Source organism: Delphinus delphis, chromosome 16, assembly GCF_949987515.2.
Source record: "Delphinus delphis chromosome 16, mDelDel1.2, whole genome shotgun sequence".
Taxonomy (NCBI): Eukaryota; Metazoa; Chordata; class Mammalia; order Artiodactyla; family Delphinidae; genus Delphinus; species Delphinus delphis.
Window position 1 is genome coordinate 57,735,193 of NC_082698.1, and position 14,138 is coordinate 57,749,330.

Here is a 14,138-nt window from a genome sequence, read left to right on the forward strand (position 1 = left end):
ATACAAAAGGGGAAACTGAGGCTCAGGGTGGAGGAGTGATTTCCTCACCATCACACAGCAGAGCCAGCGGCAAGAATTCCCGGCCCTGAGCCTTTCTTAGTGCTCTGGGAGGAGTCCTCAGAAAGGAGGGCTCAGACCAGGAAACGCAGCTGCCTCAGGAGGGTTCCCCAGAAGCAGAACCTGAGTCAGAGATTCCCATTCAGATGATTTATGGGGTGGGGGGGAGGCCCTGGGGAGAAAGGGAGTGAGGGAAGCAGGATAGGGAAGGGGTAAAAGCTAAGCCAGAACACGGTCTCAGCTGGGGTCAAGCCGCAGTCCCACCAAGGATATTGGACCCCTAATAGCATCACAGAGTTTGTCCTACCTTGAGGCTTGGGGTGGCCTTTTGCACCACATCAGCCGGTCATCAGCCATCGTCTGCCCAGGTCGGGAAAGGAAGGCAGGGTGGGCCGGCCTTCCGGGGGACGCCTCTCGTTTGGCTGAGGGCTCGTCTCCAGCGAAGGGGCAGCTGGGAGTCATTAGCAGCAACCCTTCAGCAGCTGGGGGACGGGGAAAATAGCAGGTTAGAAGGAAAACAAGCAGGGCTCCTCCCTGGAGTCCCGAGGCATCCCCGGTGTCCCCAGCCACAGAACACAGTGTGCAGGAGCAGAGGCCCGTCCCTGCCACAACCTCAGCTTCCCGGTTCATAAAATGGGTATGCAGGACCAAGGGGTCCTTTCCAGCTCTGCATGTCCAAGCTTCTGTGATTCCAGTTCCACCTCGCCCCAAAGTCCCAACCAGGCAGTCCCCCTACCCCCAGGTTCCCCACTAGGCAAAGCAGTTTAAGACTCAGTGAGACCAAAGTAGGGTCTCCATTCAGTCAAGCCTGAACCCCACGAGGCAAGTAAAGGCAACAGTGTCTTGGCACGTGTACGTCTCCAGCCTGCAGAGCAGGCCTAGGGAGTCAGTATTTCTTGACATGTAAGTACCGAGACCACACTGGGTTGTCAGTAAATTCATTATCCCATTACGCAGAACTGAATTATTCAGCGCTCTTGAGGCCGCCTCAGGAACGTGCCCCAGCACAGTCAATGCGGCATTAGACGGATGGATGGAGTCAGGCCCAGGGCATGGTTGGTGCCGGGGTGATGGATCTGGGCCCGGACAGGCTGCCAGGGCTTGCAGGCACAAGGCTGCCTGGCTGGCAGGACCTGGGCACTGGGTGTTCCTGGGGTCTGTAGAGGGGGTTATGCACGTATCCACAGTCCTCCTCACCCCTTAAGAAATCGGCAGAGTATATCTTTGGAGCCCACCTGCTCCAAAGGGCCCAGGGACAGAAGATCCAGGCTCCACCTCTTCCTGGCTGTGTGACCGCCAGAAGGTCATTCACCTCTCTGAGCTTCAGTTTCTTTATCTGTAAAAAACACAGTGATGATGCTGAATGTTCCCAGTATCCATTCTCCCTTTTAAAGATAGAACTGATTTTTTCATTGAACATATAACCCTCTAGAATAAAGACTATTTCCAGGCCAAAGTGTGGTCATGTGACTAAGTGCTGCTCAAAGGGATGCAAGTAGAATATCTTACGAAACTTTCAAGAAGTGTCCCTAAAGGAACGAGGTTAGTTCTATTTTGTCCCTTTCTGCTTCCTAAAAACTGGGTTGAAGGTGTGATGGCTGGAACTCAAGCAGTCATCCTGTTTAATGAGAAGACACCACATGATGAGGATGGCAACACAGCAGAGGAGAAGCCTGAGTCTCAGTTGACCCTGGAGGCTCCGTACAACCTCCAAGTTACATCTGTATAAAATAGAAACCAACTTCTTTTTTGGACTTTTCTGTCTCTCACAGCCAAACTCAACCTTACCTTGTTGGGCAAGTCCAAGGGTGAAATGAGTTATTACAGGAAAAGTGGCCACCTCAGTAGGTATTTCCTCTAGGATATGTCAGTGGTTAAGAACTATAAGCCCTGAAACCAGAGAACCTGGGTTCAAATCCCAACTTTACCACTTATAAGCTGTGCAAATTTAGGAATGTTGCTTAACCTCTCTGTGCTGCAGCTTCTTCACCTGTAAAATGGGGATAAAAATGGTACCTTTCCCCTTACAAGGTTTATGTGAAGATTAAGTGAGTTAAATGAAGTTTAACTGACACACAGTAATTGCTATACTGACACAGTAATTGAAGTGACTGACACACAGTAATTGCTATATAAATATCAGCCGTTAGTATTTCATTTTTGTAGATCTAGGGGGATTCCCTATGTAACTCAGAGACCTGGGTCCCTGTAACATCTCCCAAAGCTCATCTCAGTCTAGATTTTCCCCTCAAAGTGGCTGTGCTCTCAGGGTAGCAACGCCAGAGGTGTTCTGAGTTTCAACCGTGACATGAACAGTTTTGCTTGGGGTGGGCGGCAAAGTCTGGGATCCTTGTTTGGAGCCCACAAGAGGGATTGCTCTTTGGAATCCAGGTGAAGTTCTTACTCAGGAAGCGAGAAAGAGAAACAAAAGCCTGAGATGGGCTGTGTACCCTGGGCAGGTGTCTCTCCTCTCTGGGCCTCTGGGGAGTGGATTAAACCAGAGGTTACAGCTCATGCACCAGCAGCTCAAAGACCAATGTGGAATATGAGGGAACCTCTTTGGGTTTGAGGCAGCAGGGAGCAGTGGGGACTGGGGCAAGGGCACATGACCCGTGGGGGATGGGGGGGGAACCACACAGCACCAGCCAACCTGCCCTGCAGCAAAATGGGCCCAGTGGGGGCTTCCCTGGTGGCGCAGTGGTTGAGAGTCCACCGCCAATGCAGGGGACACGGGTTCGTGCCCTGGTCCAGGAAGATCCCACACGCCGCGGAGCGGCAAGGCCCGTGAGCCATGGCCGCTGGGCCTGCGCGTCCGGAGCCTGTGCTCTGCAACGGGAAAGGCCACAACAGTGAGAGGCCTGTGTACCACAAAAAAAAAAAAAAAAAAAAAGGGCCCAGTGTTGTCAAATCTGCTGCTCTTTCAAAAGAAATGGAAATCAAATCTGAATGTGAAATTTTCTGATGGTTTAGTGTTGGCTCCATTCAAATAAACAAAATACTGATGGAGGCAAACAAAATATGTCCCCAGGCCAGCTCAGGGGCCACCAGAAGTAAACAAGCACTGAGAAGTCTCCCATGCAATGCAATCGGAATCCTTGAGTTCCAGGCTCCATGTCCTGGTGTCTCGGGGGAAAATGGGCATATGCTGAGTGTGGGGATAAAAGAAAGGGGCTTGTCCTCCCCGGGGAGGTAGGCACCCTGGGCTGAACCCAGGGAAGGTGAGCCTGACCCCTTGCTCCCTCCCCGCTGGGTTCAGGATGGCAGTGAGGTGGACAGAGGCAGGAGGTTGCCCTGCGACCTCAGGTGACACTCTGACTCCCAGAGCTCCAAGTTCCTCCTCTGAGAAACAGACTGGGGAATCTTCAGCTCAGGCACAAGGCAGGGGCCCTGGCCCTCCTGCCCCTGCTGAGGCCCTGCCCTGTGGGGATCTCTGCACCCACGGCTTTGGGGACACCCAGGGGCCCTTGGGATCTGTGTGTAGATTGAACTGCTGATCTTGACTCTTCTCTCCCTGACCCATAATAGGGCTACACAGCCACACCCTTTGCCACGTGAGCTCACAGTGCCACCCCATAGAGAGGGCAGAGTACACACACTTGCCCCCTATGCAGAGCTTGGCCGAGTGAGTTGTTGGGGCCGCTGGAACATGAGCAGACCTGACTGAGGCAGAGGCTTTCAAAGTACCTGTGTGGTTGGCCTCTTGCCCCCATGCTGTCCCCTGGGAAAGAGCACCCCCAGGTAGCTGCTGGTCTCAGAATGATCTGGACCCACAACCCCAAGCAGAAATAGCCCAGCTGATCCACTGACCCAGCAGTGAGAAAAGTAGGTGTTTATTTTGGAAGTTGCTGAGACTTGGGGCTGCCACACAGCAATGTTGCAGCAGAAACCTGACCGCTATGCTGGGAGGTCGTGGGCTTCCCCAACCTGGACCCAGCTTGCTGCACAGAAGCTCCCACCCTGTCTGGTCATCCACTGTCCCAGAAGCCCCTGCACCCCTGGCTCTGATGCAAATAGAGAGACTCTCCTTGGAGTGGGGAGACCCCAGGCTTTGTGCCATACAGAACTGGAGACAATCCCCACATCCTGCCTATGAGACCCCAGATGTCCCCTGTCTGTAAAGAGTGGGTGATCATGCCTGCCTCACCAGGGACTGGGGAGGCTTGATGAGACACAAGTCTGCAGCAGGGCAAGGGTGGGGTGCACGGTACTGGCATTTCCACTTGTCAGGCGTGGGAGGGATAGGGCATCTCCTGGGAGAAAACTGACCCCTGAGGAAAACGAGGCCTTACCTTTGGAGAGCGTGATTTTGAGTTCAGTGTGGAATCTGTCACTCAACCTGAAAAAAAGCAAAAGGGGTTATCTCAGCACCAACTCTCAATCACCCCTGGGCACAGACCACACTGCTAGAGTGCCTGTATCAGTTAGGAATGCTATGAACTTCAAATAAAGAATAAATAGCTAATCATTGCTTAAACACAAAGGGCTCCATTTTCTCACATAACAAGGAGGCTAGAGGTAAACAGTTGCTGGGAGTGGTTTAATGTCTAGATAATGTCTTCAAGGACCATCATCATCCTCACTGTTTTTTTTTTTTTTTAATTCTTAACCTTGTTGCCTCAGGGCCACAAGATGGCTGCTAAAGTTCCAAGCATTTCATCTTTACACAACCCTATTCAGGGTAAGAAAAGGCTAAGCAAGAAGAGGGGATTTCTTATTATCAGGGAGTAAAAAGTCCTGAGAAGCACCTCTTTTTCCCTGGCAAGATATCCCTGGATATCTTGAAAAAGGGACTGGGGTGGGGAGGGGGGTTGTGACAGCCTGAGAGGGATCACAGTCCATCCCCCAGAGCTGGGCACATTGTCGCCTGAACAATATTGGGCTCCTGTTGGCAAAGCAGAAGGAGGGGGTTGGCTCTGCAGTGGATGGTAACACTGTGTGCTGGAGGTGGGAGAATCGGTCCCACAGAGGCAGCACTCCTAACTGCAAATCTAGAAGCTGCTTTGTGGCAAACAGCAGACTTCACTTTGCTGCAAATAACAGAATCCACTTTGTTGCAAATAGCCAAGTCTACTCTGTGGCAAACAGCTGACTCTGGGAGGGCCAGAGCGTGGGTGCGACACAGCATCACTCTCCTTCCAACCATGGACTCACATGCCGCATCAGGTCTGGTACCTGCAGGGGAGGCTGGGACGTGTGTGTTTGTCTTCTTTTGGGGAAGGAAGGATTCACAATGTAGGCCAGTGTCTCAAGGAGGAGAGAGAAGAGATGCAGGGGAACTTTCTTTGCTATTTCTCAAAAGGACGCCCATGAAGTCTTGACTATTTGACGGCTCCTGAGTGTCAGCTGAGGTGTCTGGCAAAAGCAATGATGCCCAGGAGTGGCTTTGACAGTGGCACCCTGCCCATCCCATCAAGAAGAAACGAGCAGGGCTTCCCTGGTGGCGCTGTGGTTAAGAATTTGAAAGCCTCTGCCAGCCAATTCAGGGAACACGGGTTCCAGCCCTGGTCCGGGAAGATCCCACATGCCGCGGAGCAACTAAGCCCGTGTGCCACAACTACTGAGCACGTGCACCACAACTACTGAAGCCCACGCACCTAGAGCCCGTGCTCCTCAACAAGAGAAGCCACCGCGATGAGAAGCCCATGCACCGCAACGAAGAGTAGGCCCCGCTCACTGCAATCAGAGAAAGCCCACGCGGCAGCAACGAAGACCCAGCAGAGCCAAAAATAAAAACAAATAAATAAATTTATTAAAAAAAAAAAAAAAGAAGAAGAAGAAAAAAGGAGCAGGTGACACCATGAAACACGCATCTAAGTCATCCACTGGGGAATCCCAGAGACACCCAAATGCCAGGACCTGAGTTGAACCAGAGAAATCGGATCACAGGTAAATCTCTGGCGCATGGTGGAAGCCTCTCAAGAGAACTCGATGAACTTCCAGGGGATATAGGAGCTCTGGACTTGGGCCAGTGGTGAGATGACAAACTCTTATGTGAAGCTGAGACAGGGACAGGTTCACACCTGGCTCTGCCACTTATATGTCACCTGACATCTGGGAACCTCAGTTTGCACATCTGGAAAACAGGGGCAATGCTAGCTTCTTGAGAGGGTGGCTGTGAGGAACATGCCCACTGCCCATTCTGTCTATGCAGTAGCAGGGAATCCTCTGTATTTAAATACCTAATGTGACTTCCCTGGTGGTCCAGTGGTTAAGACTCCTCGTTCCCAATGCAGGGGCCCAGGCTCAATCCCTGGTTGGGGAACTAAGATCCCGCACGCCGCGTGGCGCGGCCAAAAATAAAAACAAACCAAAAACCTCACAGCGTGGTTCTCAAAGAGGGGGGACGGGAACTTGGCAGGGTTATCTTCATCCTGACAACCACACTGAGAGGCTGCAGTTTGTGGCAGAATTTGACCACTCTCCCATGATCTCTACCACCAATGTTACTCTCTCGGTCATCAACTCAGGTGGCAAGGGGAACTTTGCAGATGGAACTAAGGTCACTAACCAGCTCACCTTGAAATGGAGAGATTATCCTGGATTAGCCGGGTGGGTCCCCTGGAATCACGTGAGCCCTGAAAAGCAGAAAAGGAAGGCAGAGTGATCTGAAACACCAGAAGTATTCGAGGTGCCTTCTACCTGGTGAGACCCTGAGCGGAGGATCAGCCAGGCCTGGCCTGACTCCTGACCTACAGAACCACGAGATAAAAAATGGCATTGTTTTAAGCCGCTCAGCATGTGGTGGTTCATTACACAGCACAGAACACTAAGACAGAAGGATCATCCCCATTTTTCTAGCTGAGAAACTCGGAGCTCACACAGCCACAAAGTGAGTGGTGGACCAATGTTTGAACCCAAGTCCCTCAGACTCCGGAGCCCATGCTGTCACTTCCCATTCGGCCTGTCCAGATGAGGAAACTGAGGCATGAGAGGCCAGGGCACTGCCAGTGCCAGCTCCACAGCATCTCAGCACAGAGGAGGCGGGAGCAGGCCGTGGCCCCTGTCCTCCCCCGCTCATCTGAGGGGCCCCAGAAGCTCCTGATTCACGGTCTGTCTGCATCAGCCCACTCGGCCCACCACGGCCCCCGGAGCCACTAGAGTCACAGCATTGCCCCCCGAAGTCTTAGGTGAAAAGCTCGGCAGACCTCACCCAGATGTGGTCAGACTCCAGGCTGCAAGTTTGTCTGTGGAGACAGGAGGCCTAAAGAAGGCAAGCCCTGGACGGAGGCTCACAGGCACCTCTGAGAGAACCACAGCTGCCGGGGAAGAGCCCACAAGTGCAGGAAGGGGACTGAAGGGCCCAAAGGTAGGAGGAGGATTCCTGGGGCAGGGCCTGGGGACTGGGGGTGATCAGCCAGCCAGTGAGGCCTCTCTGGCCCCAACAGACTCCACTCTTATGTCCTAACTTCTCTGACCCATGCTCCAAATCAGAAGAAACAGTTGTCCTATGGGCCAGGTCAGACACAAAGATCAAAGATGTATTCAGTTTTGCTGACATGGAGCGTAAAAAAAAAAAAAAAAAAGTCTAACCCAAGTGTTTTAAATTGTGAGATTTCACATTAAAAGCCAGATTTCCAACCTCTTTTGAAAAATCAGAAGCTCCAGCCACAATATGCTCTTCTTCCCACATGGCCACATGAGTGGGAGCTGAGGGGCCGCCACACCTGATGGGGCATCAGTTCTGGAACACCACAGTCCCCACTGCTTCCTACCGCCCTCCCCTCACCTGCCTGCCTGACCCCTGAAGATATCTAAATTCTAATCCTTTAGGCCCAACTTGACTCCATAACCTTACTCTTCTGCCCCTACCCCGCCCAGTCCTGGGGGGATCCTGGGGGAAGGCGCCCAGCCTGTATGATGTTAGCAGGGCTGGGAGAAGTAGGGGTTGGGGGTATTAGGTTAGTAACTCAGGGGCCTCTACCAGATCCATTTTTGTGAACAGCTGTTTCCAGTGACCCAGTCTGGCTAAGAATTTGGCAGGGGTCAAACCCCCTGACTTCCTGGTGTCGACCCAACAGCACGTATGGGCATGCATCCTCTCTGCCCTCATGACCAGCAGGTGCCTTGGTGCCTAATGGGGCAGCTGCACTTGGCCAAAAGGGCAATTGAGAGAGGCAGAAATGATCCTCCCCCACCCCTGGAGACAGCTGCCCACATCCACGTGGCCCTCTGGGGAGGCCCAGCTTCCACCGCCGCCACTCGGGCCACCTCCAAGGAAAAGAACCCAAACCTACTTTGTCTTCAGCCCCCTGGTCTTCTAGGAAAAGGCCCTGTAACAGATTCGGAGGCGACACTTTGCTCCCTTCATTGCGAACTGAGACACCGGCGCTGTAATGGAAGAGACAAGAAATGAGTAGCGAATGGGGGAGGGAGGTGGAAAAATTAAATTTTGCGTGATCAGCAAGGGTTCAAACAATCGCTCGCCAACTGAAGTGGGTGCCACGTCTATAAGTCATTCTGTTTTATAGACCATTAGGATCTCCAGAGAGAACCTGCATGGAGACCACTGCTTTTTGTTGAAATTAAAATGTCAGAGAAGAAGAAATAGAACAAAACAGGGAATCTGCAATTAATTACCAGGCCATAAAAATTCAATAATCAGGAGGCAGAGCAGCCGCAGGCCCAGAGGTATCAGAGCCAGCGTAACAAGAATGGAATACATTAATCTTTTCAAATTAGTTTTTTAATCTGAGGGGGATATATGGTGACATGCCTCCCCTCCCCGCCCGCCTCCCACCTCCACGGGCTCCGGCCTGAAGCCAGGTGGGGGGAGGGAGGTTCTGGTGTGAGCTGGGGGCCTGCCCAAACCCAGACCCCCAGACAGGAAAGAGAGCGCCAGTTTGCAACCCCGGCTGAGCCCAGCGCCCCAGTGCCGCCTGGCCTGGTGGAAGGGTCTCAGCAGAGGAACCATGAAAGCACTTCTGGTTTCCCCCGGGTCAGAAGAGCTCATTGTGTGTCCACGCTCCTGCGTGGCCTCCCGCGGGCCCAGAGCTCCCGCAGCTCCGGTCAGTCCCGGGCTCTGAGCTCCGGGCTTCTTTAGTTCGCCCTGTCTTCAGTCTCAGCCAAACTGCTCCCTCACCAACCTCCCCCAACAAGCCTGTCCCTGAGCTTTGCTGGGGCTGAGCCTCGCCTAGAAAGCCCCCGGTGGGACTCCAGTCTGCCCAGTGTGGTTGCTGAAGGCTGGTGTCAGGGGACAGCCACGGAGCAACGGCCAATGGAATCTGGCTCCTTTTAAATGTAACAGCTATAGCCCACTAAGTCCCAGGCCCTGTGTGAATCCTTCACCTGGATTTTCTCATTTCATCTCCCAAGAGGTCAGGACTGTTAAGAACCCCATTTTACAGAAGAGAAAATTGTGAAGCCGGGACACACAAGTTCCCTGTGCCCTGTGGTCTCTGAGCCCAGCTTCACTAACACAAGCCAGGACAGCTTCTTTCGCCTCCCCCCATTCGGCACACAGTCAGTGTTCCCATCACTGTTCACTGGATAGCATCCCTGAGGAACAGCCCTGCAAGGGGACTTCACCTGCCCTCTGATCTTTCCTCCCCAAGATATCTTCAACTTATGATAACAGCAGCTGCCACTTCTTGAGCAGCTACTGTGTGCCAGGCTATGGGATCTGGTGCCATTAATAGTACGACAGTGGTCCCAGTTTTACACAAAGGAAACTGAGGCTCAGAGACTGATGGGCCCAAGATCTCACACCCAAGCCTAGCTGGTACCCAAGAGCATGATTCTAACTAAGGGTGTTGTCTCAGCACCCCATCAACCAGATCTGACCCAGGGCTCCCAAACCCCAACTCCCCCAAACATACATTCCTTCAACTTGACATCCTTGGTGACCTCCCCCAAGAGGCCCTCCCTGAACCTCTCGGTCCCTCCCAGGGTTCCTTTAATTTCTATCATTTGTACCTGTTAGTATCCTGTTATACCGACGTTCTACTCGCCCACCCATATGCCCCTGGGGGTTCTCAGCAAAAATGGTAGCGATGAGGAAGCAGCATAGCCGCCGGCACAGTTCCGAAAGCGGCCACTAGATGACGACTGACCCACTTGGGCGGGGCTTGCAGTAAGGCCATGAGGCCGCCAGATGGTGGTCGAGGCCGCGGCTCCGAGGGCACTGCCCGGGCAAGTTGGAGCTGCGAGGGCCCGCGGGTCCCAGGGCGGTCCCAGTAGCCCTAGCGCAAGTGACCTGGACGCCGCTGCCTCCTGCCCGAACCATGACCCAGCCCGTGCCCCGGCTCTCTGTGCCCGCCGCGCTGGCCCTAGGCTCGGCCGCGCTGGCCGCTGCCTTCGCCAGCGGCCTCTTCCTGGGTGAGTAGGGCCGGGCCTTCGGCATCCTCGGCAGAGGCCCCGCGGGCGGGCGGACGCAGGAGCAGAGCCCGTGAACCCGCGAGGCTGGCTGCGGCTGAGGCTCACCCCTGGCGCCCTGGAGCCCCAGGCCCTGACCCAGCACCACCCCTCCCCGGCAGGGAGATGGTTCCCTCCATGGCGATCCCGGCGAGAGAAGCGCCTGCTGCCCCCTGAGGACAGCCCCCTGTGGCAGTATCTGCTGAGCCGCTCCATGCGGGAGCACCCGGCGCTGCGGAGCCTGCGGCTGGTCAGCAGGGCCGGAAGCGGGAACGGGCGCCCACCTCGGGCCGGGAGGGACCCACGTGGCTGCGTGACCTTGGGCTGGTCGGTGGCCCCCGTCCGCGCAGGCCGGGCATGGTTGGGCGTTCCATGAAGGTCCGCCCCTGGGCCACGCCCACAGCCACGCCTCTGGGGGCTCTAAACCTGGGGCTCAGCTGGGTGACTGGCAGGGCTAGTGCGACCCTCTCCTCCCCGCAAGCAGCTGACCTTGGAGCAGCCGCAGGGGGATTCCATGATGACCTGTGAGCAGGCCCAGCTCTTGGCCAACCTGGCTCGCCTCATCAAGGCTAAGAAGGCACTGGACCTTGGTAGGGCACGCGGCTGGGGTCACTGGGGGCCGGAGTCACCGGGCCGTCGCCCCACTCTGGCTTGAGCCTGTCCGTGTCCACGTCCTCAGGCACTTTCACAGGCTACTCGGCCCTAGCGTTGGCCCTAGCGCTGCCCCCGGCCGGGCGCGTGGTGACCTGCGAGGTGGACGCAGGGCCCCCGGAGCTGGGACGTCCCCTGTGGAGGCAGGTGAGTGCCCCACACACCTGAGGCCTTCGTCGGGACCCTGGAGCCCGGCCACTCCCAGCTCCGGGAGAAAGGACATGCTGACTCTGACCCCGCTCCTCTCGCACGCAGGCCGAGGTGGAGCACAAGATCGAACTTCGGTTGAAACCCGCTCTGGAGACCCTGGGTGAGCAACGGAGCGGAAAGGGCCTTGGCGCCATTTCCCAAATGGGACCACCCGGCGCGAGGTAGTGACCCGGTCCAACGGGCGGGCTTAGGCAATGACAGCCCCCACCCCCCCGCCACCCGGTACGCAGCCACATGCAGAGTGGCAGGCAGGGGCCCTCAAGTACCTGAATGGTCACAGCGCCTGGGCCGGCCTGGGCGGGGTCTTCCGGCAGCTGGGGCCTGCGGACTCAGCTGCATCTGCCCCTCCCTCCCCCGCAAGATGAGCTCCTGGCAGCGGGCGAGGCCGGCACCTTCGACTTGGCCGTGGTGGATGCGGACAAGGAGAACTGCACCGCCTACTACGAGCGGTGCCTGCAGCTGCTGCGACCCGGAGGTGTCCTCGCTGTGCTCAGTGTAAGGGACAGCCCCGGGAGAGAAGAAAGACCCTCTTGAGCTGGGTCCGTCTTTTCCTTGGGCTCCTCCTCGCCCCCCTGCCCCAGAGCCCCGCCTAGTACAGTCACGTAAGCTCCTGCCCCCAGGTGTTCGAATTGAGTCCCCAGGTTTTCCACTTTCCCCTGCTCAGGTCCTGGGTCTCCAGCTCTCACCCCGCCTCCTGCTCAGGCACCCCCCCCAGGCCCCGCCCCCACGATGCCCCGCCCCTCCGCAGGTCCTGTGGCGTGGAGAGGTATTGCAGCCTAAACCGCAGGACAAGGCGGCCCAGTGTGTGCAAAACCTGAATGAGCGCATTCTGCGGGACGCCAGGGTCCACATCAGCCTCCTGCCCCTGGGCGACGGCCTCACCTTAGCCTTCAAGATCTAGGGCTGGCCCCTACCGAGTGGCCTCAAGGGAGGGGCCCTGGGACCCCCAGCCATTGACACCGAGTTTTAAATCTGACAATAAAGTGAGGCCTGGGACACGACGATCTTCTGAGCCTCCGTATGTGCTGAAGTGGGGTAGGGAGTGAAGGCCCCGCACTGGCTACATCTTCAACAAAAGGGAGCCTTGAGGCCACAGATGTTCATCCCCTCCCTGGCACACTCCTGAGGACACTCTGGCACCAGGGCTGTAGCCTGACCACAGGAGCTTCCAGCTGACTGGAAGCAGGATTATCAAAAGTTTTAATTGGGGCTTCCCTGGTGGCGCAGTGGTTGAGAGTCCGCCTGCCAATGCAGGGGACCCGGGTTCATGCCCCGGTCCGGTAAGGTCCCACATGCCACGGAGCAGCTGGGCCCGTGAGCCATGGCCGCTGAGCCTGCGCGTCTGGAGCCTGTACTCCGCAACGGGAGAGGCCACAACAGTGAGAGGCCCGCGTACCGCAAAAAAAAAAAAGTTTTAATTGACCTGCCCACATGCAGTTGGTCAGAAACCCCAGCTCCTTGTGGAGATTTGCCTCCACAGGACCTGAGGGCTGGAAACCTGGTAGAGCCCCTGTGGTCTCCCTCTGACACCTCTTCCTAAGAAGGGCAAATGACTAAAGTTCCTGTTCAGTGCAGCTGGAACCGGTGGAGACCAATCTGGGATCTGATGGCAGGAAAAGGGCCTTGCTCCGTGTAAGTGTTGTAGGTTACGCCAATTCTGCTGGCCGTTTGCCCAGTTGTCACAGAACTGTCAGCTTGGCCTCACCTCTGCAGTGGAGGCCCTGGTCAACATCACCTGAGACCAGGCCACTTGACTTAGGCCTGAGGACCTCAAGGTTGACTGGAGTATGTATCCTCTCCTCCCCATGAAGTCCATGAAGAACATGAGACACTGAGTGGGATCACTGGCCAGAGGTGTGAAGCAGACAGGCCAATAGGTAGGAGGCAATTTTTAACAAGTTCCCCAGAGGAAGATGAAGAGAAAGTTAAGCTTTCCAACACAAACATCTATGAGCCTATGAGCCCAGGTGGAGAGGGAGCCAGGTGCTTCACTCTGTGGTTTAAACCTCCACAATCCATAGGAAGATCTTATCTCCACACCACAAATGAAGATCAGGCTCAGATATGAAGTGTCCTTTCCACCAACACTGCCTCAGGCCTCAGGCAGAAATGGCATCAGCCTAGAATTAGGTTTTGCCACCATCTGTTAGGCCTGGGTGGTGGAACTGAACCTGGAGGCTGCTGATTAATAAATTAATCATCTATTAATTTCTAACATATCAAGGCCACAGGAGCCCCATGAGCCCACAGCTGGCAGCTTTCATAACCCTACAGTATTTGGGATATATACTTGCATTTCAGACAACCCTCAGGAACCTGGCTGTAAACTATCCTTCTCTCTCCTACTTATAAAAGTATATAAGAAGCACATGGGTGAATAGGTCCATTTTACTCTTAAGTATCCTGAAAACACAAGAGCTGCTTTCATACCTAGCTTGCAGACAGCCTTTCCTGTTTTTCTTCTTACCTAGCAATAGGTCCTGCCTGATTCAAACAAACTGGTTCAAATTCCAACTTACTGCCATTAAGTTATGTGTCTTATTCCATGGGCCATTCCAGCCAGTCCCTTAGGACAAACAGATCAGAAGGGGCCTTTGTGCCCCCCATTCCACCTGTATGGAAAGCTTGTTTGGGTTGCTAATCTCTCATCAGATTCTTCTTGACCTGGAAATTTTCAGCATGTATCACTTTTTGGGTAATAAGTAAGTACTACATTTTCTTATCTGTTCTCTCTGACTTCAAACTATACCACAGATCTAGTATTATGAATTTGTTCAACAAAACCCTTCTCTAACCTTTGATGGTATCTTTCTAACACTTCTGCCATCAAAATTCCTCTTTCCTACTTTTCCAACCAAATCATCTATTAA

The 14,138-nt window shown here is 54.7% G+C and overlaps 2 protein-coding genes across 5 annotated transcripts in view; one reads left to right on the forward strand and one right to left on the reverse strand.

Annotated features, from left to right (window-relative positions):
- The window catches only part of LRMDA (leucine rich melanocyte differentiation associated), a 1,262,633-nt gene extending 1,251,030 nt beyond the window's left edge, over positions 1-11,603 (reverse strand). For both annotated transcript variants that reach the window (XR_009522355.1, XR_009522356.1), the window contains exons 1-6: positions 11,535-11,603; positions 8,292-8,385; positions 6,574-6,632; positions 4,347-4,393; positions 1,293-1,393; positions 365-539 (exon numbers count right to left, since the gene is read on the reverse strand). The gene's annotated coding sequence lies outside the window, so the exon portion shown is untranslated. The remainder of the gene's footprint in view (positions 1-364; positions 540-1,292; positions 1,394-4,346; positions 4,394-6,573; positions 6,633-8,291; positions 8,386-11,534) is intronic.
- Positions 9,930-12,288, forward strand: COMTD1 (catechol-O-methyltransferase domain containing 1). Of its 3 annotated transcripts, none has more exons than XM_060033720.2 (7): positions 9,930-10,371; positions 10,530-10,657; positions 10,892-10,997; positions 11,087-11,205; positions 11,314-11,368; positions 11,583-11,763; positions 12,017-12,249. In XM_060033720.2, exons 1-7 carry the CDS (start codon positions 10,278-10,280, stop codon positions 12,084-12,086), a joined length of 753 nt encoding a protein of 250 aa, XP_059889703.1. In that variant the 5' UTR covers positions 9,930-10,277; the 3' UTR covers positions 12,087-12,249. The 3 variants fall into 3 exon arrangements, with proteins under 3 accessions (XP_059889703.1, XP_059889701.1, XP_059889702.1); XM_060033718.1 differs by having other exon boundaries at positions 9,942-10,371; positions 11,314-11,429; positions 12,017-12,288; XM_060033719.1 differs by having other exon boundaries at positions 9,952-10,371; positions 11,630-11,763; positions 12,017-12,288.
- The last annotated feature ends 1,850 nt before the right edge of the window (positions 12,289-14,138 follow it).

Coding starts and splice junctions, on each gene's coding strand:
- COMTD1 (XM_060033718.1), top strand. CDS start 10,278: ATGACCCAGCCCGTGCCCCGGCTCTCTGTGCCCGCCGCGCTGGCCCTA. Junction 10,658..10,891: donor CGCTGCGGAGCCTGCGGCTG/GTCAGCAGGGCC, acceptor CCCCGCAAGCAG/CTGACCTTGGAGCAGCCGCA. Junction 11,764..12,016: donor GTGTCCTCGCTGTGCTCAGT/GTAAGGGACAGC, acceptor GCCCCTCCGCAG/GTCCTGTGGCGTGGAGAGGT.